Here is a 27,968-nt window from a genome sequence, read left to right as displayed (position 1 = left end):
AGTCTATGAGGTGGAGAATGCTTAGATTGGAGGTTTGAATGCTTACTTAATAAAGAAAAATAAATGAGGTCAATAAAGTAATGTTTGCGTGTATATGTAACGTGCCAAGCAGTACCCCTTCCTTTTCAGTCTTACTCACAAAGCAAGAAACAAACAGATTAGAATCCTAACTGTGTCCAAATCCCTAGTCTTTTTAAATCCTTGAAGAGGCATTACATAATGTGTGTACTTGTCACAATTTAACATTTGACTACTTGTTGATGCTGGTAAAATGAGATCATATCTTCCAGGTGAGTGATATTTACAGCTTTAAAAGTTAATGATTAACCCTTTTTACAAACTGGTTTCAGAGGCTTAATTTATAAACTTTAATAATATATTGCAAATTACTCCTGCCCATCTACTCTAATTGATTTTAAATGTAGAAATTAGTCTCTCAAATCTAATTCTGGATTTGTTCAATTTAAGTTTGAAAAAACTGTAAACATAAACAGATGTATCAAGTTCAATTAACTTCATTTTTTTTAATTCAGTGCTCATCAGAGCTTCTCCATTCTTCCAACTTTCCTTCCACATGCAAAATGTATATCAACCTTTTCCTGGAGGTAACCACTATATGAATACAGAGGGAATTTAATCTCCTGGACTCATTTAGTCTTTTACCTCTCAGCTGAGACTATCAAATGTACCAATTATAAAATTGGCTTCTGTAATATGGGCTCCTGTCCATTAGTAATTTGATTGTGGAATTTGGTGATCTCTCATCTGGGAGTCATCAGATGGTAACTGCTTTTGTTCCGTACTAACGGGAGATGCATTTGGGCCAGTATCCAAAAGGTATAAGGCTGCATGTCTCTTTGCTAATTCCCTGGGCCATCCATTCCCTGCTAACTTAAATCAGACATTCTTTTATTTAAAAAATAAATAAATAAATCACAGTACGGCTGTGTTCAATATTTCTTTAGCTGTCTTTTTTGTCATTTGTCATTTAAAGAAAAAAATTAACACTTTAAAAAAAAATCTTTAATTTAAAAGAAAATCCTGTATAGTTCAAGTAATTCTCATTAAAGAGAGTAAATTTTTAATTTTACCAATGGTAAATATGCTGAGGCTAGAAAGTGTCAGATGCCAAAATTATTAAACAATGACCATGGAGAATGAAATACCGTCACCCTTAAAGGTGTGGTCCCTCTGGGTTGAGAGAGATTAACAAGATATGGTGTATTGAGGCTTAGACAGCACAAGGAGAAAAAATACATGATCTGCACAGAGGCCAGAGAATAAGGAGCTTCCAAGTTCCAATCCCAGCTTTGACACTGATTTGGACACTGGTCTTGTGCAAGTTATATAACTTGGCTATGCCTCAGCTCCAAATTGTGTGTGTGTGTGTGTGTGTGTGTGTGTGTGTGTGTGTGTGAAATATAAAAATAATTTCAAGTCGTCTGGTTTCACCCGGCCCGAGTTCATTGGTTAAAAGTTTGTTTATAAATTATTTGTACATTCCTAAAAGTATGGTTCAAAAACATGTGGTTAAAGACTGCTTTCTGGCTTGCTGCAGTGCAGTTAATGTGGGGACAGATATGTTGGAGCTAGACTGTCACCTGACAAAAGATGAACAAGTAGTGGTATCGCATGATGAGAACCTGAAGAGATCGACTGGAGTTGACGTCAGTATATCTGACCTCAAGTACTCGGTAAGTTCAAGAAAACAAACAAAAAAAATCGAAAAAAATCTAATGGTTAAAAAATAAGCAACAGATGTATGTTGCTTTTCTTAAGACACTAGGCTGAGGAAAGGAAGGGAAGAAAAGGACACTGCACTTGTGGTTTCCAAAGTGCATGTCTTGTATTTGTAGAATACCTATTGTAGTAATATCTAAGTATTGAGCAATTTTTTAAAAAAACATTAAAATACATATCTTGCAGAACTGTCATTTTTCACTAACATTTTAATAGAATTACCAAAGTCTTAAATAAAAATTTCAAAATTATTCCTTGGTTTATTCACTCGCTATTAGGGTAGCTCTAAAAATATTTCCTCTGCTTTGTGTCATTGTGCAAAAAACTTGCAAAGTCATTTTTATACCAGATACAAAGGCAAGGAGCCCTTATAAATACATACAAAATGTTAATTTTATTTTTTCAAGATAATTAATGTTTATATGGTGTATGGCTTGAAATTTGTTATGCTCCATCTGCTTCAAGGAAAACAATTATATTTATGTATTTATGCTAATGTTCAATTTTTGTTTTTAAGGAACTCCCACCATATCTCTTAAAATTGGATGTCTCATTTCAGAAAGGTAATCTTTGTTTCCTTGTAGGTAAACCTATCATTTTAAATTGTGACATCATTTACAATGTTTTCCACACATTAACAATAGCATAGTTCTTATTTTGGTGAATGGAATGGAAGATTGTTTTAATCATGTGTCTTGATTAAAAAACATTTTTAAAGCTCTTTTGATTACTAAGGACAGATTGATATTTTCCACATCACTGGATAGTGATTTGATTGAAGATGTCTACTTGGCATGTGATATTTTCCTGTACAGTTACCTGTATGCAGTAGGTACATCCACTTTCCAATTCCCCTGTGATTTACTTTGTTGACTTATGATCCCTGATATGAGAAAAAAAAATTGGAAGGTTTTCTCTTTCAAACTCATGACCTTATCTTGAACCATTAAATTTAGCAGGTTGGAGTTGTTGTAAATTGAGGGTACATTCGCCATGACCATTAGTTTAGGATTTTACAGGGCAGGCATTGAAATATTGATGATGATCATTAATGTTCTAAGTTCTACTGAATTCTGTGTGTTGGAGTTCTGCTAATTGACAGCCAATTCATAGAACCCTTTGATAGAATGTGTCATTCAAACCACACTCTGGCCCTCAATCAAAATGTTGAGTGCTCTTATAGTTTTGCTTTTGTCTGCAAAATACTGAGATACTAATCACAGCAGTGACATAACTCCATTTGCTTTCCCAGAATGCCAGTGTGAGGGTGAAGACAATCGCATTCCACTGCTGAAGGAGGTGTTTGAGGCATTTCCAAATACTCCAGTCAATATTGACATCAAAGTGAACAACAACATGCTGATTAAAAAGGTGCACAACGCAGTACTTGCTGCCCAAAGCTATACCACCTTGAGTTGCAATTGAATCTAATAAGATGTGACTGTTGCGCAATATGTACTTGGGTAGGAAACAGAACTGGTGATTCAGTAGAAGGTGGTGTTCCCCTGAGTCAGAACTTAACCTGTGCCTCAGCACAGCAGTAGGAAGGGGATACTATGTTGCTAGAGGCATTTTTCAAATGACATGCAGAACGGAGGTCCTGACATTTGTGGACACTGGCACCTAGATACTGTGGTACTATATGCTATTTAGGTAACGATAACATAGCACTTCACAGAAGAGAGAAACCCATGATATGACTGGCTGGTAAGCCATCTTGGTGTTTAAGCAGCGCGCACACCCCACCAGGGTACCTTCACCAAGTGTCTTTATTACTATTATTTCTCGTCTTATGCTCCAGGTACAACACAATGTAGCAGCAGATAGAAGTTGCCTCCCTCCTGCTCTCTGGCTCAGCCTTTTATGCTGCTTACTTTCTTCTCTGAGCTATCCAGCTCTTGAGCTCATTTCTTCATTAACTCATCAGACTCCCTACAGGTGCAAGTGATCCCCACTAACCTTCCAAACCTAATCAGACCACCTAACTCCCTCCTACTCAAACTGCACCCAGTGCGCACCCTTGCATGTCCTAAGTGACCAGAGTGCAGGTTCCCCTAAGGAGCTCTATTTATAGCTGCAAATACCCACCATGTCTCAGTATTTTTCATCTCTTGTCCTGAAATGCTGTGATGAACATCAGCTCCATCCTGTCCTGGAAGTGGTTGTGTTACAGTGGTGGGAGAGAGTATGAAGAACTGTTTTTTTTTCTGAAGGAACTCTTTGCTATAATTTGTAGTACATTGAATTCAAGATGAATAATTCTGCATGTGATTTTGAATAAACATATCCCGAATGGGTGATATCAATGAATAAATGCGAGGCTCTTCTTTGAGTGCTTGTTCGTATCGATTCAAGTAGGTGTGTGCGTGCCATGTGCACAGTGGCCAGAAGGTTTTCCCTAGTCGTATTTGTTGGGTCGGCTCTGGTGCCCCCTAGCGTCGCGCCCTCATGGTGCCATGTGTGGGTGCTGACTCCTGCCTCTTCAGTTCCTTCTTGCTGCCCGTGACAGTCTCTGGAACATCAGTCTTCTCTTGCTTCGGCAAACCCTTCCCCAGTCGACTTTCAAACCGTTACCTGCAAATAGTCAAGAAATTAGGGTTGTCTATAGATTAGTATAAATAGAGTAGTTAGGACCCCATTTATCGGGGTTACCCCCCTCCCCTTAATCCCCTTTCCTGTGACTGCGGCAAGCCTAAATCCCCTGGCTTTACACTGTGCAGGGCCTGCAAAAAGTCTATGCCCAGGAGTGATTCATACTGCAGCACTACAAAGGAAGCACTTGAAGCTACAACCCCTGCCTTGGTTTTATCAGTCCCAACAAAGGCTGGACTACAACTGACAGCAGGGCAGAAACTACAGGAGAAGGCCCCCTCAACCTTCTTCCAGTCAAGGACCTGGACCTGCAAGGCAGTCCTCCGGTTCCAAATAGAACTTTTGAGGGTGCACCAAAGGGCGCCCAATTCAAAACTTGGATCCGTCACCCCTACCTTTTTTTCCACCGGCTATCTCTAAAAAGGGAGGCAATTGAAGGGAGTATTCCACTTCCACCATGCGTAGCACCCTGCGATCTGACATGAGTTGGGTCCACACATGGTGGAAGTGGAATACTCCCTTCAGTTGCCTCCCTCCTTCCCACCCTCCCCATCCTTCTTCAGGGACCCTTCTCACAAGCAACTTCTAATCTAATCTAATCTAAGAGGTGCAGACACTCGTAAAATTAGGAGTGGTGGAAGAGGTTCCTCAGGAACTAAGGGGTTTTGCTCCCGCTACTTCTTAATCCTGAAAGCCAAAGGCGGTCTCAGACCCATCTTGGACCTGCAAAATCTCAGCAGGTTCATGAAGAAGCTGAGATTCTGCCAGGTCTCTTTGGCCTCGATTGTTTCCTTCTTGAATCCGGGGGATTGGTTTGTCACCCTCGACTTAAAGGATGTATACTTCCACATGTCTATCATCTCGAGTCACAGAAGATTTCTCCAATTCATAGTCAACCAGACCACTACCAGTTCACAGACCTAACATTTGGCCTGTCTGCAGCCCCTTTGCATGTTTACCAAGTGCATGGCAGTCATTGCCGTGTTCCCGAGGAAGTGGAAGGTGCACGTCTACCTTTACCTTGCCAATTTACTAGTCAAGGGATGCACCAAGGCGCTGGTGGGGGCAGATGTAGGCTTGATAAAATCAACCTTCGACAAGCTGGGTCTCCTGGTCAACATGCAGAAGTTGATTCTCTCACCCACTCAGAGGATAGAATTTATAGGGGCAGTGTTGGACTTGGGCCAGGCCAGGGCATTCCTTCCAGAGTCTCATTTCCAGACCATACATTCCATCATAGAGGACGTAAAACATTACCCCACCACCACAGCTTGAAATTGCCTGAAGCTGTTGGGGCACACGGCAGCATGCACATATGTTGTTCAGTCTGCAAGACTACATCTCAGGCCACTCCAGGTGTGGCTAGCTTCAATGTATCATCCAACTCAAGACCAACTAGACAGGGTCGTCTCACTTCCTCCCTCTGTGATTGAAACCCTTCATTTGTGGCTCAATTTGCAATCAGTCCGCACAGCAGTCCCTTTTTCTACATCTTGCCCCTTGTTGTCTCTAGACACGGATGCCTCAGCAATGGGCTGGGGAGCTCATCTAGGAGTGCTCAGGAACCAAGGTCTCTGGTCCCAAACAGAGCTCTCACTTCACATCCACATAAGAAAAGGGAGAGCAGTACATTTGGCCTGCCAGACCTTTCAAGCCCAACTAGAGGGCAAACGTGTATCCGTCATGACGGAGAAGACAACAGCAACATTCTACATAAACAGGGTGGAACACGCTCCTCTCTCATGTGCCAGGAAGTCCTCAGACTGTGGGACTTGTGCATAGCCCATTTGATACACCTCAAGGCATTTTACCTTTGGGCTTTCAGAATGAGTTAGCGGACCATTTCAGCAGGCCTTTCTCCAGCCATGAGTGGTGTATTAGCTGGATGTCATGAACAGCATCTTCCAAGGTTGGGGAGTTCTCTATATAGACTTGTTTGTAACAAAGCTCAACAGGAAGTGCCTGCAATTCTGGTCCTTGGAATCACATCCTGGGCTCAATTTCAGACGTATTTCTCATCCCATGAATTGGTCATCGGTTCTACATGTTCCTGCCTATCCCACTCATTCACAAAGTACTGCTAAAGGTTAGGAAGGAAGGATCCTCCATGATTCTAGTAGCCCCAGCCTGGGCCACATCAGCATTGGTACACCACAGTCCTCAATTTGTCAGTGAAAGCTCTGATCAGCCTGCCTCTGGTTCCAGACCTGAACACCCAGGACCACAGCTGCCTTCAACATCCCAACCTCGAGTCTCTCCAACTCACAGCATGGAAGCTCCATGGATGAACTCTCTGGTGCTAACCTGCTCAGAGCCAGTTAGAGAGGTCCTCCTTGGCAGTTGAAAACCCTCCCCCAGGACCACTTACCTAGCTAGGTGGAAGAGATTTTTGATCTGCTCGATGCAGAAGGGCACTCTGCCTACCCAGTTATCAGTACCTTTCATCTTGAACTATGTTACATCTAAAGCAGCAAGGGCTGTCAGTGTTGTCAATCAAGGTCCACCTGGCCATGATCTTGGCATTTCATTCCTGGGTTACAGGCTGATCAGTCTTTGCTAACCCCATTGTCAGGTGTTTCCTCAAAGGTCTGGAGAGTTTATACCCTCAAACGGGACAGCCAGTTCCCCAATGGGACCTCAGCCTCATGCTATCAAGACTGATGGGGCCTCCGTTTGAACCCCTAGTAACATGCTTGCGGCTCTCTCTCTCCTGGAAAGGTAATCTTTCTGGTGACTATGACTTTGGCCAGGAGGCCCCCACATCTGAGCCTCCTTACACAATTTTCTACAAAGACAAGGTTCAGCTACACCCCCTCCCAGCCTTCCTTCTGAAGGTGGTCTCGCAATTCCACACAAACCAGGACGTATTCCTCCGTTTTCTACCCAAAGCTACACATCAGTAGCCTAGAGCAGAGGCTTCATTCTCTGGATATCAGGTGGGCCTTGGCGTTACATATCAAAAGGACAAAGCCATTTAGGAAAACAGCTCAGCTCTTTGTGGCAATAGCAGACAGGATGAAAAACCTTCTGGTATCATCCCAAAGAATTTGTTATGTATCCAGTCATGTTATGACTTGGCAAAGGTACTATCCCCAGCACTGACAGCTCACTCCACAAGGGCGCAGGTGTCCTTGGCAGCATTCCTGGCTCAGGTCCCAATCCAGGACATTTTTAGAGCCTTGACATGGACATCTATTCACACCTTTGCAGCACACTATGCTATTGCACAGCAAGCCAGAGATGTTACTGCCTTTGGCAGAGTGGTGCTGCAATCCACGGGTCAATAAGTCCAACCCCTCCTCCTACGGATCTGCTTGGGAGTCACGTGCTTGGATTCGACATGAGCAAGCACTCAAAGAAAACACGGTTACTAACTTTCCATAGCTGTTCTTCGAGATGCATTACTCATGTCCATTCTAAGACCCACCCGCTTATCCCTTTGTCTGAGTCAGCCAGCAAGAAGGAACTGAAGAGGAGATCGGCAGGGCCCTATATACAGCACCATAAGGGCACAACTCCAGAGGACACCAGAGCCGACCCAATGGATACCACTAGGGAAAAACCTTCTGGCAACTGTGCTACGCAGCATGCACATACCTACTTGGAATGGACATGAGCAACACATCTCAAACAACAGTAGTTATGGAAGGTTAGTAACTGTTTTATTGTTGTTTTTTTTTTTTTTTTTATTACTCATCACAGGTTTCAGAGTTGGTGAGCCAATACAAACGGGAACACTTGACGGTGTGGGGCAATGTCAATTATGAGATTGTGGAGAAGTGTCATAAAGAGGTAAGCATCACAAAATAACTATGCTCTAGTTAAGGATCAGTCTCTCCACTCAGTCTGTTTGTTTCTGTGTGGTAATAGCATTTACAGAAAAATACTGTATAAATCAGACTATTTAGCCATTTACCCTGGTTTTTACATGTGGTCAAAACTCTGGCACTAATATGGTATTAACTTTTCCCCACATTAAGATATAAATTAAATAAAATATTGACACTTCCTTTTTTATCTTAATTTTTTTAAATAACTTAATTTTCATACATATGAGTGTATTTAATTGATGCTTGAGAGTAAGACACACACACACTTTTCTTCCACATCTTTCTCTGACCCATTTCCTGGCTTCTGCTGTCTTTCCCCATCAAGCTGAATATTCTCCTTTTCACTTTCAAGACTCTCTATTCCATCTCCTCCCACTTTTCATCCTGCTTTTCTGATCCTACTAAAGTTCTCTCCTGACTCCATGCTCTCCTATTACAGTCTTTAATTTGTGCTGCTAGGTCTCACCGAATTTGAGTGGAATGCCTTTCCAGCTGAGGTGTGTACCAAGGGCACCCCCTCTCCTTCAGAGATTTCCTGAAGACCCTTCTGCTTTGTGATAAAACATTCAAGCAATAAGGCCTCCCTACAACTGTCTGTGTGCTGTTCTGTTCTGTTCTGGACTGTAATGTCCTGGATTTTATGCCTTTGAGCCATAAACTGTTTGTGGGAGGGACTCTTAGGCTTGATCTACACAGTTTTGCACCAAGTTAACTAATTTGGTTGGGGGTATAACTTTTCTTCTGAAGTAGTTCAATTTGGACAATTCCCCTAGTGTGAATGCAGTTAGTTTGTCAATACACACATTTGATTTACACACCAGTTTGCCATGCACTAAGTTTTCATACGGACAATCCCTTATACTGGTGTAAAGATGCTTTATACCGATACAGCTTATTTCTCTTCCTGTACTATAGCTATACCAGTTATAAGCACCTTTAATACTGGTATGATTGTGTCTGCAATGGGAGAGTTGGAGTTTTACCAATTTACAGTTAGTGGTACAACTTTTGTGTGTAGATAACTGCTGGCTTGTTTGGTTTTTTGGGCAAGGTTTACCGACTGCACAGTAGTACTGGGTACATCTGCCATACAGGATAATAATATTGGGGGGAAACAAAATTGGTGGGACGGACAGAGAAATCAATCCATGCAGTGGGTTGTGGGGAAGCAGGTAGGAACTATTCTGACCTTTCTCACTTCTATCCTCTGAATCCTGCTGTCTCTTCTATTCCTCTGCTTTTATTTTCTGACTGCCTTCATTTCCCAGTCACAGCTAAGCTGGATATTGCTACAGTGGTAGCTGGTTTCTCTTGTCTGTAGCCTTCTTCCCCAGGCTGGTGACTGCCCTGGAATCAGTCAGAACCACATTCTGTAGGCACCCCGTGGTTCTTGGAATCTACCCTTTTGGTTTCCTGGGAGAGTGTTCAGCTCATCTGTGCTCTGAAGCTGGACAGCGCCCCTCTGGCATGAGCAGCTTCTATGGTAATGGAAACACAGTATTAGAGACAGGAAGTGTTTAGTGCCAGAGTGTTATCCTGGTTTTCCCCAGAATTTTACTGGATTACAGAAGCAGGGGATGGAGACCACAGGCAGTGGCTCGTTCTCTTGAAACCTCCACCTTCACCCAACTTGATCTTGCAGCAGCTACTGCCTTTTTCAATTGTTTGGAACTTTAGCTGGGATTACAAAATCAAGGGCAGGCCTAGCCAACGCAGGACAGATGGCGATTTGGGTCTTTAAGTACAAGTGTTAAACTTTACAACACATCGATTCACGGAAGATTGTTTCGATGCAAAAGTTTCAGCATCTGATAAATAACTTGCATTATTTTTCTACATGTCTTTACAGAATGCCGATATTCCTATCCTTTTCTGTATGCAACGTGTCCTGCTCCTTGTTGGCTTGTTTTACACTGGTCTGCTGCCATTCATTCCCATCAAGGAGGAATTCTTAGAGATTCCTATGCCTTCAATCATCCTGAAGTAAGTGATGTCCACACTCATCAGGTTGTCATTACAGGAATATGACAGCAAAGCAATAAGATGGGCATGTAGTCTTGGGCACTGATCTAGTTACATTCCTCAAACTGAATAGGGTCAGTTTGTGGTAGTACTTGTATGGGAGACTTGCAGTGAAATCTGAATGCTGAAGTAAGTGGTATTAGTGATCTAGTATGTGGCATTGTTCCCTTTGAGTCAATATTTAATCAGTGCCGTAGTATGTCATAAGGAAACAGCTCTGTTGAAAGTGCTGTCTCTTCAGATTATTGTGGGGGTGTGTGAAATTAGAGTCCTGACTATATGAGTTAAAGATCCCAGTGTGTGTTGGGGACAATGAGTGTGTCTGCACTTGTCACTATCTCTAAGTTCAGACAGCAGCAGCTGAAAGCAACCAATCCCAAGGCAGAAGCTGCTATACAGACAACTCATAACTGGCGTCCCTGGTTCCCCACCCTGCTCAGCAGAAACAGTCCAGTATACACATGGGGGGCGGGGAGAGGGACACAGCCCCCACCTGCTTCACTGGCTCTGCACTGTACATGAGGAGTTACACCTCTCCCCTGTAGTTTAGGGCAGGCAGGACAGGACTGCGTTGTGGAGTGAGCTCTCCTGAAAACTTCCTGGGGCTTTGGAAGAGGAGGGACAGATGGCTGTAGGGCAGCTGAGCTCAAACTGTTTACCAGAGTGGTCTCAGGATGGCATTCTGGGATAATCAGGAGGCTATTTTCAGCAATATAACCTAAAGGCAGTGTCTACACGCATGCTTTTTCACAAAAACTTTGCCGAAAAAGGCTCTACTCCTCTCATCTAGGTGGTTTTATTTTGTTGACAAAAGGGTCATTGCAGTGTGTACACCAGGACTGTTTTGTTGACAAAAGTGACTTTTGTCAACAAAACTCTCTAGTGTAGACCAGGCCTAAGATTAATTTATTCTCTCATTTGTTAGTTTGAATGCTCTTTTGTATATAACTAAGTAAAAGTCTTGCTAAATTTCTATTCTTTAATTAAAACATTTGTACTTTACATCCTTGAATTTTTGTAGTAGTTTGTGGTGGGATGTGTTCAACTACTTGCACTCAGCACATTTCCTGTTTACAGAGAGAAGCAGCTCTTTTTGTAGACACAACTTATCCTGATGCTAGTTTAATAATAGTATCTAGCATTTATGTAGTGATACATTCTTCAGCACTGCAAAAAGAACTTATTCTGACACCATCCACCTATCTTTTATCAGTTGTGGAAACTGACACAGGCCAAAAAGATATAATTATCAGAGCTTGTGCAGATCTCAGGATCTCTTGATTTCTTGTCCCTTTGCCCAGACCATTAGCTTAAATTGCCTCTAGGTCTCCATCTCTCCTGCCTTCCACCTAAAGTAACACGTTTCTCCTTTGTGACAAATCCAAGTCATTGGTCTCAGAGCCAGAGGAAGACTCTTCTTCCCATACTCTTGTGCGTGATACAGAAGCTGATTTTGAAATCACAAGACTGATCCAGTGCACTTCCTTTGCTTGAACATAGTCTGAAATGGCACTTCTCTGTGCTGAGATAAATTTAAGTTCCTTTTTCTTTTTTTAGGTTGAAAGAACCAGAGAAGATGACGAGAAGCCAAAAATTTGTTATCTGGCTTGCTGATGTGTAAGACTTTAATATTTCTCTGGTGCACTTCATTTTCTATATACACTATGATTAGTGCCTCAAGTGACTTGAACAGAGTTACTACTGTGAAATTAACTATATTTTGTATATTGTAAAATGTTGGTGTCTTTTATATTTGAGGTAATAACCATATGCATCTCCTGCAGCACGAGGTAATAACTTTTGTAGGTTGTTTCATATTACATGTACATTTATACAGTAAAATATGCATCAGGGAGCACCAGCATTAGGCAGATTCTTGCCTCCTTTATACCCATAAAATAATCCTGAATTACTCCATTTTCTTTAGTGGTGGTGTTCTAAATTTACATGGGTGTGAGTGGGTTCAAAATCTGGGCCCTTATTTCATGTGGCCATTTCACAATATCCTATACAGTTTTGCTGGACCTTAAAAGATAGTGTTCAATGTGTGTCCTCTGTAGGGTCACTAAATCCTGTACTTGCAGGTGTTGAACTTGATCTAATAAGTCTTTTTCCCCCCCTCCCTTCTGTGATCCAAGTAAAGATCTCTGCTAGGCAATCTGGTCTAATGGGTGGTCACTTAATGCAAGTTTCATGTTTATCAGAATCATGGATAAAGTTCCTCTTTAGCCTCAAGAGGATTATCTTATGGGTATAAATCAGATAAGAATCCTGCCTAATGGTGGTACTCCTTAATGCATATTTCACTGACAAAGAGTTGTGTTGCTATAAAGTAAAAAGACCCTTCTATTAAAAGAAAAAGGATGTCTAACTGGAGTTGAGCTTGTTTAATTTGCCGTGGTCTAAGATGCCTAGCATGCTTTGGGCACTGTAAAAATAATTTTTTTCTCCCTGTTGCAGGTTGTTAATGAGGAAGGCATTATTTGATCACCTCACTGCTCGAGGCATTCAGGTACAGTGATAAAACGAAGTCAAGCTGTTTTGTAGTTATATGGCATTTTAAAAATATTCTTTAAAGTTTGGCCCCATCTTCCCATTTCCATTACCCTGGTTCCTAAATGAGACCCGAGGCTAGGAACTGAAGGCAGGTAGACTTAGACCAGCCAGATCTTCATAAATACTTAAGGGGTTCTCTGTGTGTACAATTTTACTGTAGGCATCATTTTTATACAAATTATTATGGTATTTATAAAAGTTGCAGTGGAGTAAGTGAAACTTGCATCTGATTACTAATTAATATTTGTAGTTTACTTTTCACTACCTACTTGTCTGACATTTTAATATGAAAAGGCTTTTAACAGATTTCCAGATCAAATGACTTTCATAAGGCACCATGCAGGGAGTGGAGATGGGGCACAGAGTATCTTCCCCTACAGTATTTATTTAAAAGGTCTTTATGAAAATAAAAGCATTTAAAATAAATTCACTTCCTTACCTTTGCTACTGAGAACATTTGAGATTATCCAATTGGAATAGATTTTTTTAAATCTAACTAGCTTTTCACCATTAATGTGCACTTTCTGTATCTTGTTCATCACAGGAAGTCAAGATAGATTATGAAACACTATTCTGTTCATAGTCAGGTTTACAGGTTTCATGTTCTATTTTATAGTCTTTCTGTTTCTCAGATACTAACACATGCACTGTAAGGAAATATTTAGATGCTTGGGAAAAGTCCTTTTAACGGAAAACCCTTTTTTGATTTCATTAAACATTTCTCTTCATATTGGATTTGAATAAAAAAAAAAAAAAAACTTTACAAAACCCGCTAAATGATTTGTCCCTTTATTAGCTTTGCATTAGCTAATAGTTTTGCTAATTGGGAACATCTGAACAGAGAGACGTATGTTCTTCTGTAGACCATTAGAAGTTGAAGTTTGTGTTTGTCTGTAGAAAATTTCTTTTCCTAGATGTGAAGTCAGGTACCTGTTTTTATGTATGACCTTGATGTTATGATGATGTAATCATCTTGGATATATCTAGCTTCCCCTTTCATTAATATGAAACAATTTAGATAATAATTTTCCTTACTTAAATTTTGCACACATTTTCTTTAATTTTGATGACTTCCTAGATAATCTCTGTTCTGTACTTTTGTCTTTAGGTGTATATTTGGGTACTAAATGAAGAACAAGAATATAAGAGAGCATTTGATTTGGGAGCAACTGGAGTGATGACAGACTATCCAACAAAGCTTAAGGAGTTTTTACACAATTATTCAGCATAAAGGGGGGAAAAAGATCAAGGAAGACCTACAAAATGGACAGAGTGGGCCAAGAATTTCCTTCCTTCATCACAATTTTTCAGCACTGTATGCATAAATCACTTGCCCAATGGTGAAAGATGTAATCAGATGAGTTATATTACCTCATTCTTAAATCATTACATGATGTAGAGATTGTATACCTTTATTTATTTAAAATTTTAATTGCATAGTTTACATTTGTAAATAGGTTGTTTAGCAGGAGTACACTATGCTAATGGTGATGTATAGAAAGAAGGCCATGGATAAGGGTACTTGTAAATAATATGCAGTATTTTACCAGGCCCCAAGTTCCTATAGCCAGACATCAAGAGATAGCATTTTGAAAACTATTCCAATCAAATGCTCTTGGGTAGAGATTAATAGCTGGCACTGCATCATTGTATTTCAATCTCATTGATTGAGTTGGCTATTGATTTCCAGGTAATCTGCATTGAGGAAAAGTAACTAGCACACAGGAAAAGCAAGAAGTTGGATCCGTGGATATCTGGACAGATTACTCGGCAAGGGGTAGTCAGTAAAGGTAGTAATTTATAGTACTGTATTTTGATTAAAACTAAGTCCTTAGACCAAGATAGGGTTACTTAATTACTTTTATTAATGAGACTGTTGGTTGTAGTCTCCAGCTGTAATTGGATCCTTTTTTGGTGTAACAATAATATCAAGTTCAGTCAATAAATCATAGTATTTAGTTTTAGAATCTAAAGTAGGCCTGGGTTCTGGAATGGTCATATTTTTGTTCAACTCTTTTTAAAACAAGAGTTACTTATTGCTGACAAGGGCTGCAATTTATTGTCTAAATCTGAATTTATAAACCAATTTTACCACTGTAAAATTGAAAAAGGTAGTTGTTTCCAGACTTGTATAAATTGCATATATTTGTATATCTTCATTAATTAGTTTAGCATACTAATAGCACCTTTCAAGTTTAACCTAAAGATAAAAAAAAGATTCTTTTCTCAGCTTTCTTTCAGTATAACTAAAGATATTTCTGGATAATCTTTACCACCATCAGAGCACTGTAGCTCTGGCTAGAGGGTACATTAGGGCTAATCTGGAATGAGTAACAGAGCAAATGTAGCTTACTTGGTAGATAATGCCCACGGTGCTACCCTGACAATTCATTAGCCAATTTTCCAGATAAGGAGGGTTGCACTCACCATTGACTGAGGAAAACAGAGTTCGGTTCTGTGTTTAAAATCTTTTCAAAAAGAAAGCTGATGGTTTTTAGGGTTTTTTTTAACTCCTGCAGTTCCAAAAGGGTTTGAAGATATTTTTAAAATTGAATTCTGGCATTCTGTTGATGCATAATGTGAGCCGAGGGCCTCGGGGGAGGAATGTTGATAGTAGAGGAATTCTGAGATACTTTAATTGGACTCTCTCCACCAATTTTGATGAATATATCTGCATAAAAATTTAGCACAGGAATGAATTGATTGACTCGGATGTTAATGCACAATCTCATCCTTTGGGTTGATGGATTGGAAATCATCTTTAATGTGAGGGACCAAAGATGAGACCTAAGATTGGTCTAGGGACTGGGGACAGCGAAGAAAACGGCCATTAAAATAATTCACCAAGACAAATCTACACTTAATGTGTGTAATGAACCACTGGATCAATACTAGTTGTGTAAAAGTCCATTAAACATATTTACTTATTTATCCTGCCTCTTTAAAAACAAAAAAAACCCAACCCCAAAACACCACCTCATAATACATATCTTGACAATCAGTTTGTATTAGGTCTGTCTTATCTTTAAGGGGGTCTTTTTTCCTAACCAAAAGTAGTAAATTCAATATGCATAACATTTAAACATGCACACCGATGAAGTAATGTTACTAGGAAAAGCCAGGAAATCCCAAATATTGTGGGAAGGAGGTTGTCATAGAACTGCATACTCTCTTCCCATTATCACCAGCAGGAGTTGCATGTGCATGTCTAAAAAAATAATGGAGCTGGTGATTTTTTTTCTTCTTGTGTGTTTTTTGGCATTACTGCTTTAGCATTGTTGCTTTCAGCTGATGTGGTCAGTATGTATGGAAGGACCTGTAAGAGGCTCGATCGTTTAGTCGTTAGACGTGACATTAGACATGACTACATTAATATCTGCTCCTTACCTCTTTTGAGGGACTTCAGCTGTGAGAATTTGACCTCATTCAATAATAAGATTTAGTCAGATGCAGGAATAATATACTTCCAAAACTTTTTAAAAAACATTTTAATGAAGGAACAAATTAAAATAAGAATCTTTTCCCTGCCTCCTCAAACTTTTAAGGGATATCTTGCTTTCCTCCTCAGCCTCCTACCCCACATCTTGTGCCGTAAAACAGAAGTACTGGAGCCTGTTAGCTGTCCTAATGCACAAGCAGGCCTGCTTTCTAAAATAGTGTTTGAATTTTAAGCTTATCTGGATGGATGAACATTCACAGGTGCACTGTAATCACCCCTGTGTAACAGCTACTAAACGGTAACTGTATTCTGAGGAATATTTTCCCTGGAAGAAACCCCTTCTGTAGAAGTTTTAAGTAAACCCACACTAGTGATAGTGGCAAATATGTAGCTAGGTTTAAATAGATGTGGATCTAATTTTGTCTTAATATAATCTGTCTTGTGGTATCTCAGTGAAAGAGAACAAAATAGAAGTAATGTTCTAACAATTCAGATGAAAAATATGCATTTTCAGTAACTTGCTATATGCTAAACTTAGTTTTCTCCAGGCCAGTTATGTTTCAGCCAGATAATTGCATGTGGCCAGAAGAGTTGTTAGCTGTATTGCTTTGTAGCAGAAATAGAGGACTGCAGAATACCTGTTTTGTTGCATATGGGAAATAAACAACCCTCACCATCCTGCTTCTGAGCCTATGCAGATGCTGCCTACTAGAGTTTAATTTCTGGGCAAGCCTGTGTTCACAGGAAAGTTGACCCTGTCTTGATTTGGCTCGATCAGCCCAGTGTATGGATCCAGATACAAGATCCTGAATGTTTCATTTTTCCTTCTCTTGATCCATTGCTTCCATGTTTCCAACATGCATGCTGAATTTTAAAAAAAAAAAAAAAAAAAAACCTCAGTTGTTGGAGAATACCACCATTTATTACCTATACTTTAAAGCCAAACAAGTTATTTCAAATTGGGAAATGTTCTAAGCTTTGTAAACATAGCATTTATGGCTTTTAGACTTCTCAGCTGTTTTCTCATATCATGAGACTCAATTTCCCTCTTCCCAACATGGATGAACAGTTCTCCTTTATTACTCTATATTGAGGTCAGCAGTGCAGTAATTAAAATCATATAATAGAAAATTTAATTTGTTAGCAAAATGTGGGTTTCATCATTTCAGGTCATCTTGTGGCAGTGGTGTTGGAAATCTTTAACTCTTTTTCAGGGGCTCAGCAGACACTATGACCACTAAAATTCCCATATTTAAACGCCACTTGTGACTGTAATGTTTGTACATGGCCTGTGTCTTGATAATCCATAAATCTGTTGTTGGTCTCTGAAATTTGTTGGAGTTGAGGATTAGTGGGGGGTCAGAGCTGGAAAATATATTTAATTCATTCACTTTCACTTACCTTTGCTAAGAGCCAAAGTTTGATTATCCTGAGCACACAGAGGACACCAGAAGACATTGGCTGAATGAGATTTTGAACTACCGTTGCGTAGTACTTGTTAAGGCTCTGATATTCTGTTTATAGCTAAAACAAAGCATTTATTGATCTAGGTAACTCTACAGAAATACAGAAATGTTTGTTCTATTAAACCATTGTTTGGAATGCTCTGGAAATCAGCGTAAAGGTTTAAGTACCAGATTCTTGTACAGAAGAGCATTTGATCTTTCACTGTTGTCCAGGACAATGTGCTCTGTATTAGTCTATCTGTCAGAGGGGATATTTTCAAGTATTTTTCATTTTAAACATTTGTCTGTATAGTGCATTCTCTCTTTTGTGACAGAGGTATCTTATGTATGAAGGATGCAGCAAAATACTCCATGCACTTTTAATTTGCAAAAATTGTCGCAGGCTTCTCCTGCTGCTGGTGCAGAACTATGAAGCGATGTCTTCTTTTGTTCTTTTTAAATACAGGTTAAGACTTACAAAATGTGACACATTAAAACATGTTTGCTCAAAAAGACCTAATTTGAATAATCATTCATTCTAATTTCCTTGCCTTAAATAACAACTGATTTCTGGGATCATATTACTGTACTCTTGAAATGCAATGCAATGAATGTTGGTGATCTGCTGCTGCTCCTTGTCTGTGGGAGGGTTGTTCAGATTGGGAGATGACACCTGTTGTAAACTTTGTAGAAATTTTTGGGGAAACTGCATCAGTGCGTTCATACAGTGGTGATAGGTCTTGGAAGAGGTCCAACAATGCACTGTGTGCTCCTTATTGAAGGACCTGGATTTGAACATGGCAGCTGCTTGTTTGCACTTAGACAGATGAAGATGCAGTATAGCAGGTTACTGATGCTAACCAAACTGGGGAAACTTTGGCTGCAGATATTGAACATGGCTGAGTAGTAACGTTTCACCCACTAAGCACTGCCTTAATATGCTCATCTCACTGCCTGTGTCATCGCTCTCTTGGAACTGACTGAGGTTGATAGTGACTTCAGAACTGTGCTTCAGAATCCGGTTAGTACTGTTGCTTCATGAATGCTTAAAGCAGGCTCCTATGTAGAAGAGGCAGCAGATACTCCTAAAATACCAGACTAGTTTGAATCTTGGTTATTTAAAATTCTTCAGACACACACATTGGAGGAAGGCGAGAGATGCAATCTACAAATTATGTAATAAAATTCTTAAAATGTTACCATAGATATTAAAATTTAATGCAGATGGGATTGCATGATAGCGTTAGGGCCAGAGAGGTCAAGTGTGAAGATTCCTACCACCTAACCACTAGTAGCAGACATTCCAAAACTGAGTGCAAATGTGCTCAAGTTTGTGTGCCTTTTTTAATCATCACCATTATTTTTCCATGTTGAAGAAACTGTTTGTGTGTGAATTCTCTCTGGTCCTCCTGAATTGTAATATATGTTAGTACCATCCATCCAAGGGTATTCAGCGCCTTGCACAATTAGGGCTAGAACATGCACACTCCCTGACTCTAGATTTGAAGAGTAAGGAGTTAGAATGATCATAGTCTGCTATAGTGAAGGTTGCTGGCCTAATGCTGGAAGACATTAGATCAGAGTTTGAGCCTTCATCATAAACTCATTCAGATTTTGTAACCACACAGAACTGGCACGTGATTTGCAAGCAGAAAAAGTACTAAGGAAACACCATGTAAGTGATGAGTTGAAAGTAGTGGGGGTTGCAGGAGGAGAGTGTTACAGAAGAGTAGTGTGAAAACTATTTTGGTCATTTCTTAAGGTGGTCACAATCTGAGAGCAGCAGCTTTGGTAAAACAGTGCTTAAAGTGCACTTTTCAGCAACCGAGCTAGATGTAATAAATAAATTGCCAGGTCTTTGACAGCCCGCCACTTTAAGCTCTGGATTTGCTTTTGAATATGTATGTATCTAACAAATAATTCAAAAGCAAGTTGAGATGACATGAGTGCATCAATGGCTACATATATTCTAAAATGTTCCTAGCCATCTCAAATTGGCCAAGTATAGCTTCTCTCGCCTCCACTGGGCTACAGGTATACATGAAAGCAAAGCAAATAGATGCAGGACACGTTACAAAGGAACATAAGAATATCCATATTGGCTTAGACCTGCGGTCCATCTAGTTCAATATCCTGCCTCCAGAAGCAGCCATATAAGACTGATTTAGGCATCAAATGGCATTTCCATTTCCCAAACTAGATTATGCCCTTTCACACAAGACTTCCACCCATGTGCTAACTCAAACTACTCTGACACTGCAGTGTTGTATTGTGTTTAAGGTAGGTAAAACTGTTGTTTGGAATGTCACTGAGCAAGAAGAATAAGTGATAGACCCCAGGACAAGAATCTAACTTGTTAACCCAATGGAATGTGCCTGGCAAGGGACTATTTTTCCAAGATACTGAAATAGCATCCAGCATTAACTATAGATTAAGCATTTTAACGTTAACTATGGTGGTGGTGCATGTTAGTAAATAGCTACATCTGTGAACATATTGGACCTGAATCTGAGACACACAGGGCCTATGCAACTCCCATTTAAGTTTGATTGGTGCTCAGCACTTCAGGATGAGGCCTACAGTTTGTATAATAGCCACTTTCTAGCTCTTTTTAAATTCACTTATAGAAGTTGTGGGTTTCAATTTTTAAACTACAGTAGCCTGTGAATTTTGCCTCACTAGTGGCTATAAGAAACATTTGTTAATACTTTTTGTTTGTACAAAAAGGTGTCACATTATGGCTGGTGACTTGATCTAGAACAGCGATTAATAGGTTCATCAGAATTAGGCCCTAATTAGGGTCACAAGCATTTGTAAAGTGACATGCAGTAATGTAATAGGTCAGGCTTTCAAAACAAAGCAACAGGATGATCTTGTGTGCCATGCCCATTTGAGCATCTGTTCTGACCTATTTATGTATATTAGGCTTATTAATCTAAATCGCAGAATGTAGCAGTTTTGCAGATGCGGAGGATTTTGTATGTAAACTGGGGGTGAAAAATGCAATTTTCCCATTCTCTGTGCACATAAACTACTCTCTCTGTGGATTTTGGTCCAATAGGCTGAAAACTAGAGAAGCTATTTGTAACAGTGACATGACTGCCTTTTTAAAAAAAAAAAAAAAAAAAAAAAGTTGGTTTCAGCTTAACTTGCTTCATTTAACATTTTCTATTTGACCTGCACTTTAAATGAGAAGTTGCAGGTAACTTGATAGCTTGAAACATGATCTTGCAATGTAGCTTTTGTAAACTGCTTTTAATGTATCCTCTGCAGAGATGCCTTTTTGTAACCTCTTTAGGATACTTGGTCAATTGCAACATATCTCCCTACAGGTGATGAATACTTCCCCCTCACTCTAGTAATAGAACTGTTCCAAAATTATGATAAATGATGTACTGATAGTCCTAAAGTGTGAACCAACCAAGTGCTTATAAGTTGAAATGATGCTCCTGATGACAGCTAACTCATTTGCAGCCACAATTTCATTAAAAAGATTCTATACAATTTCAGCATAGCTCTAAATTTGACCGAAGAGGGTCTTCATTGGAGCATGCTCATGCCCATGCACTTTCTCCCACTTGGGACAGCAGGTTGGTGGTTCTATAGTCCTGGAGCATTACAATTCCACCTGTCCTGCAGGGTGAAATCCTTTGAATAACATTGAGTTGTGGATTTTAAGTTTTTTAAATCTTTTCACTTCAGGTGAAAAAGTTTCCAGGGCTGTATCTAAGGCAGTATGGGTGGCTATCTGAGGCATCAGAGCATTCAATAGCTTTTATGAGGCAAGCTGATGGGAAGGATATTTACCCACATGCTTTGGGGCAGCACTTTATTTCCATTTTATTTCTTGCTGGAAAATCTAAATGCTAAATTGCTGGGGTGGGAGAGATTGGTATACTCTGCCTTCACTCCAGATATGTGGTGCGTGGTCTTCCTAAGATGGAAATCTTGGGGTTGAATTTACCATTTCAGAAGGGGTAACAAATTCCAGATTTGTAACATAAACCTGCTACTGAAAAGGCTAAAGAGTACTAAGAAGTTATGGCTAAAGTACATGCTTCCTTTGTGTAATCATGCAATACAACTTGGTCTGCAGCTATTTTTGTGCATAAGCAGGCTGTTCCCTTCTGTCAGCACCACTGTTGATTACTACGTATGGTACACTAAAAACTTCTTGAAGCCGTTTCAAATGAGTGGTATTGAGTAATGGAAAACATTGGTACAAATTTATATTTCTGTGCTTAAAAGTAACATTTATTAAGATGGATATTTGTGCTGCTGGGTTGTATCTGCTTGTTTTCACCTAATGTCATGAATTAATTTTGTAAAAGTAATGATTGTGGTAGACCAATAAACATAAAGGCCATTTCTAAAGCAGTTTTGTTTAAATTTCCATGGAAAAGATGATTGATCAATCTTTGGTTAGCAGGAAAAGCTGTCTGACACTTTAATTTAGTAAAGTATAATTTCTTCTAAGAAGCTGGTTTTGGGGAATAGCAAGGTCAATAGAAAACTAAGCCATTTATTGCTGTTTGTGTACTGAAATTTCAGAAACTATAGTTCTAGTGGTCCTATATTTAAAATATTTGCTATTTTATTTTCCAGTTGAAGTACTACTTAAACTGCTAGGAAAAAGTGTCAGATGAAGTCTTACTAAAATATGAATAAACCTTTCATTTTTATACTGAGTTGTGATGCTTTCCATTCCTAAGAATGCCTACTGACTATTCCACTATTTGTGTTTGGGATAGAAATATCTCCTAATTTCCAGGTATTAAGCTAATGTAATGTCCAACATATGGCTTTCTTTGCTTCTGTATCAGTCAAATGTTCAGGGACACCAGACACATCAGTGCTGAAGGTATCTGTTGTAAATAAATTGCAATAGGTTAATGTTCAAGGCTGTTACAGATAAGCTGAAGCAATAGAATGGTTGCATGTAGCGTTCTGTAAATGAGAAATGTGGTTACTTTTTGCTCTTATTATTTTACAGTACCCACAGATGTGCTGGACCCCTGACAATACAGAGGAAACTGATTCTTGACCTGAAGAACTTGCAGGTTAGTTTTGGACAAAACACAATAAAAGGGTGTTTAAAATAAAAAGGTACAGAGGAGTTGAGGGAGGAAGGACAGAACTGCATCCATGATATTTTGTTTGTTCAACAAAGTCTAGGGCTGCAGTTGGTAAAATGACCATATAACAGTAGCACCTTTTTAGGGATATCTACACTTTGATCAGGGAGCATAATTCCCAGCCTGAGGAGACGTACTTGTGCTAGCACTGATCAAGCTAGCATGCTAAAAATAGTGTAGCCACAACGGCACGAGCAACAGGAGGAGCTAGCGGCCCCAAATATGTACTCGTCCAAGATGCTTGGCGCACATTCGGTTGTGTTAGGCAGTATTACTCAGTTGACTTTGCCCACAGAAGTCTTGTATATGTAACAAAATTGTACCAGTTTAAATGATTTTTAGAAGCCAATTTAGTTAAAACAGTCCAACTCCTTGTCTACTCAAGCTACATGGATATGACACTGTTACACTGAAATAAGTGTGTCGATACAAGGAGGTTGCACTAATTGAACTACAAGGACTAAGCCTCAGAATGCTCCTTAGAAAGAGGTGCTCTCCTTTTGCAAATGGGAAAACTGAGACAAGAAAGATTAAGCAACTTGTCTAAAACCACACAGCAAACTGTTGTCAGAGCCAGAATTAGTCATTGGGAGTTTCTGGCTTCTGTCAGTGCTCAGTCCACTGCACCACATTGCTTTGATACATGGTTCTCTATATAGCTGTGGGAGAGTGAACTGGTTTATATTCTGCAAAATGGAAAAGGTAGCAGGACAAAGTCTTCAAGCAGCCTGCCCTCCCAAGAAAGTTAACACTTTGTTCTGTACTTGCAAAATCAACCTCTTTGAGTTTCATTGGAGTGAAAGATCTGCAAACTTTCACTGATTTTTTTTTTTTTTTTTTTTTTTAAGGAACTGGTTCTCATACTCAGTGCTGATGTGTTGAATGGCATACAAAACTCTCCATCTCACCATCCCCAGCAGGGTTCAAACATGGTTCTGTAATATAACTGAAGCCTGTTTTAAAAGCTGTAAACAGTACCATTGCATACACTTGGATTCTTTAAAAAAGGGGTTAATACTAAAAACAAATAAGGGTATGAAATAAGATGTTCCATTCTGCTAACTTCCCAGGACCACAGAACTCTAGATAAGTGAAGAATAAATTTGTGTACATAGGCCACAGCCTATAGGTACAAAATGCTTGTTATTGATAATAGGACTTTCTAAGATGGGGGATAGGGGACGTATTCAAATTAAAAAACAAACACACTGGATGGATGGATGAGAAAATTGTGCAATTTTTTTAAAAAAAGTGGGACTAGAGAAAGTAACATCTCAAAGGGGGATAGTTAGCCATCCTAGGGCCCCAATAATAAAGTTGGAAATTACCTATCGCCTATCAACCTGAGATATGACTGTGAGATCTGATGCATGAGCATAGATGAGGCTTGATCAATAGACCCCTCTAATATAACGGGCCTACGCTATTGAGAGCTTTAAAAACCAGCAGAGGCAGTGTAACATCAACCCATCGCTTTATTGACAGAAAAGAGCAAAAGTCAGGTGTGTAATCTCAGTTGCTCAAATCCATCAGCAAATGTGCTGCAGTCCAAACAAGCTGTGAGTGATTGAGGAGTCCTGTAAAGAGGGAATTACAATGACCCAGCTTTGATCCCAAGAGGATGTTTTACTGCTACAAGGTCACCAAAGGATCACTTAAGGAGCAATTTATGTGAATTATGCACCTGAAAATATGCATGAACAGCCTCCAACACACAGAGACTTTCTACCTCTAGGGCAATTGAAACTCTGTAGTGATAAGCAGGCATCTTTTTTACGAGAAACCCCCGGTTGAGTAGACTTTATCCACTACACGCATTAATGGGTTGGAATGAGACAGTCTATAAGTAACTAAATCATGTTCCATTGACTTGACACACACAGTCCCTTCCTTAAGATGATGTACATCTTATTTGTAGTCATATAGGCTCAATATTTGTGTTCTTTTTCTGTACATCCAAATGGGAGCAAACTGCAAATGAAAAATGTGTGAGGTACAGGCTGTATTACCTGTTGCCCTGTCTCTCCATTTTACAGATGGAGAAAATGAGCACCTAGCCCAAGGCATTACAGCGAATCAGTGACTCATCTGAAGTCAAATTTACATTATCTGCAATATTTTATAGTAAAATTATATTAAAATTACAATCCCAAATCACTGAGTAGCACAAATGTAATATTTAAGATTTTGGACTATTGTAGTGTTATTTTTAAGGTAAAAGTCAGGAGTCCTGATTGCCAGCTCTAACCATTGGACCGAGCATCCTCGCTGACCCTGTAAGAAGTGTGTATTCTATCAGAGATGTCTTCAGTGTATTTAAATTCACTTATCTCTGATATGCAAACTTAAACCCTTCAGGGTAATTCATTTTACATTTAAAAAAGCTGGTATACTTGCCTGTTTGGCTGTGTGTGAATAATTTCTCTGAACTGCTTTAGGGCTGGCATACAAACAGGTTTTTTTCACCACTGTAGATTTTGTTTCACTGATGCAACCAAAATGGATCTATATATATTGGTGAACACCCCTAACATATATGCACTTAAACTGTTTTGTTTTTTAATCTGGTAATATACTGAGTGAAACTACATACGTGTAAACTCTACTTAAACCTGTCTAAGTACATCTACGTTAAGGTATAACTAAACTGTATTTAAATAAATTAAGTGCAAGATGCAAGTTTGCTAATATAGATATGTCTTACTTTCAGACATTGGTGGCTATCAGTTTGTAGCCTAGAACTAACTTTGGTCACCAGTCTGTACTATCTAATAACAGGAAAAACATGTTGTCCTAACAAAACAGCTACAGACTTCTCAGGCTTTATTCTCATTTTATGAAGTTAAAGAAACTTGAGATCCATTGAAGGGATGCCTTTTAGACTACAACATCAAGGAATATATTAATGGCACTTTGATTAGATATAGCTTAATAATGCATGTTTTGGTTGTCACTGCATTCACCAGAAATGCATTCTGCTAGCAATCTGCCCCCAAGTGGAGCCTGGGCTTGTCTCTTCTTGTCCTAGCTCAAATTTGCCACAAGAGGTCACCAGAGCCCTTTTATTGTTTTTCATGCATCTTTTAAGTATAGTTCCATATACTCACACCAGGCCTCCCCAGCATGTGAGCTGATTCTAGGGAAATTATGCAGAAACTGCAATGCAGGAATAGAAAATGTTCCTCCAGATTTCAGATCCTGAGCTCTATGCTTTGCCAAAGTTCTAGGGCCACTTAAGTTGGATGATGGTTTTAATGTGATTGACTGCAGTTAATCTAGTTTCAAATTGTAAAAAGCAGAATGCTGCTGCATAAAACAAGAAGCAAAACATTTAAAGGGGAACCATTGAGGATCTTAGTACCAAACAATTAGATAACTTCCCATTCTTCTAGATGTTTTAAATTATGTTGTAGAACCAAAAATGGTGATGCTATGACTGAGAAGAAGGTGGGCGGGGTGACTTAGAATCATTATTATTAATGTATATCACCTTTCATTTGATTATCGGAAAGTGATTTTAAAAGGGTTGTCTTACAATGCCTCTGACAAAGATGGTATTATCATCCCCACTTTACAGAGGAGGAAATTGAGGCAAGGGCAGGTTAAATGATTTGCCTCCATGGTCACATTACAAATCAGTTACTAATAGAACTCAGGAGTCCTGAGAAACTGGGATGTTAAGCAGTTCTTTAGCCAAAGTCCTCCAGAATTTAAATCTGTTTTCCATTCTAATGCATTATTAAGAAATTCAGAAACCATAAGGACTCCCAGAATAGTTTCCTTGTCCCTTGTCTCTGCAGCAACAGTGAAATTGGAAAGATCTGCTTTGCTGACATCAGTAAGTGATGCTTTGTCAACAAGAAAAGTTTTTTAGTCTAAGTTGAAATTAGACACTAACTATATCAATTTCAGATCCATTCAGAATAGAGAGGGAAAAAAAACTGATGTATGCCACATTTTCAGGCTCTGAATATTTGCAAAGAATGAGAAGTAAAAACTATTGCTAGGCTGTCTCAAACGGAAAGACACTGTCAGGTACCAAACCCAAAATTCTGGTTTTGCTTAAAGAAAATACATTTCTCACAACCTAATATCAGTAGAAATGTATTCATGACATTTAAAAATAATCAATAGAATTTTTATTTTGCATGGTTTGCAATCCAAACTTTGTGGCTCAGATCCAGAATCTGAAAGTGACTAAAACAAAATGAACCTGACTGGTCGATTTTCATTTTCAAGATGAGTGAAATTCCTAAAATAAAACAGCATTAGTGATAAATTAAATGACATTTTACACATTTTTAAGTTTTTAATAATTACAGCTGGTGGCAATTTTGTGTTTTGAATAAATGGGACCCAGCTCTTCCTTGACTTTAAACTCTGTGCATTAAATCCATTAATTTTAATGGCATTGTTCTAGATTCGCACCAATGTAACTCATACTAGCCACTATTCCAGCCCCATCTTTGTTACAACAGTGTGCTTCTTTCTTATTCTTTTTGCCCTGTTGACAAACACATATTTTCTGATGAACAGACTCCATAAATTCTGGTGTGCAACACGCTGACACCTTAGGTTTTTGGGTTTTTTAAATTTAACATGAGGTCTTCTGGTACCAACCAGCCTCTCTCAATGATGTGTCTATTTAAATTCTCTTTGGCAATTTCAACTCTGGATGTTGTGTAGTTTACTCATTTGGGAGACACTGGTGATTTAAAATTCAGATAAACGCTCTTACCACTTCATGCACATTAGCACTGGCTGGCTCTGTTGTCAGTCACGGTGCACTTAACACTATTGTGTTTACAGTAAGTTGCACTAAAAGTAAGACATTTTGGTGTGTTTTGTCTCTTGCTGCTGAGTTTTAAGATGACACAAATTACCTTTTTTATAAAGTCAGTTTTTCCTCAGAGTCATCTTCATGGGAGGATAGCCACAGGCTGACTTTGGACCTAACATGACAATATCCCTTTTAATTTGCTATATATGGTTTTGTTGCAAGTGTGTTGAGATAAGTCTCTAACTAGTGTGAGATTTGCATCTCTTATTAATCGTTTCACAACCAGGATATTTAAATCATACTTTGTAGCAGTAACAAAAACCTAGAGAAATGTCTTCTTGAGAAATTCATGTTCTAGAATGCCACTGCTAGCTAGCACAATAGTCCTGTTTCACAGGGTGTTATCCGAGAGTTATATTTTACTGCTGT

At 39.2% G+C, this 27,968-nt stretch overlaps 1 protein-coding gene across 9 annotated transcripts in view; it reads left to right on the top strand.

The window, feature by feature from the left end:
• The window catches only part of GDPD1 (glycerophosphodiester phosphodiesterase domain containing 1), a 42,384-nt gene that overhangs the window by 11,537 nt on the left and 2,879 nt on the right, over positions 1-27,968 (top strand). For 3 of the 9 annotated variants that reach the window (XR_010923204.1, XR_010923203.1, XR_010923205.1), the window contains exons 3-11: positions 1,559-1,694; positions 2,258-2,303; positions 2,993-3,111; positions 8,035-8,124; positions 10,012-10,145; positions 11,742-11,801; positions 12,645-12,696; positions 13,849-14,530; positions 22,618-22,684. Coding sequence is in view for 2 of the 9 variants with exons in the window: in XM_067565764.1 (XP_067421865.1) it covers positions 1,559-1,694; positions 2,258-2,303; positions 2,993-3,111; positions 8,035-8,124; positions 10,012-10,145; positions 11,742-11,801; positions 12,645-12,696; positions 13,849-13,971 (760 nt within the window). In the remaining 7 variants the exon portion in view is untranslated. Of the gene's footprint in view, positions 1-1,558; positions 1,695-2,257; positions 2,304-2,992; positions 3,112-8,034; positions 8,125-10,011; positions 10,146-11,741; positions 11,802-12,644; positions 12,697-13,848; positions 18,140-22,617; positions 22,685-23,607; positions 23,995-24,795; positions 25,431-27,968 lie in introns of those variants that run through there. The other 6 variants (XR_010923206.1, XR_010923207.1, XR_010923201.1 and 3 more) reach the window with 6 other exon arrangements.

The sequence above is a fragment of the Emydura macquarii genome, unplaced genomic scaffold (assembly GCF_026122565.2).
Source record: "Emydura macquarii macquarii isolate MOO-44397 ecotype Brisbane River unplaced genomic scaffold, CSIRO-AGI_Emac_v2 contig_2699, whole genome shotgun sequence".
In the NCBI taxonomy this organism is placed as follows: domain Eukaryota; kingdom Metazoa; phylum Chordata; order Testudines; family Chelidae; genus Emydura; species Emydura macquarii.
The sequence above is the reverse complement of the archived record's forward strand: the minus strand, read 5'-3'. Positions and strand labels throughout refer to the sequence as shown.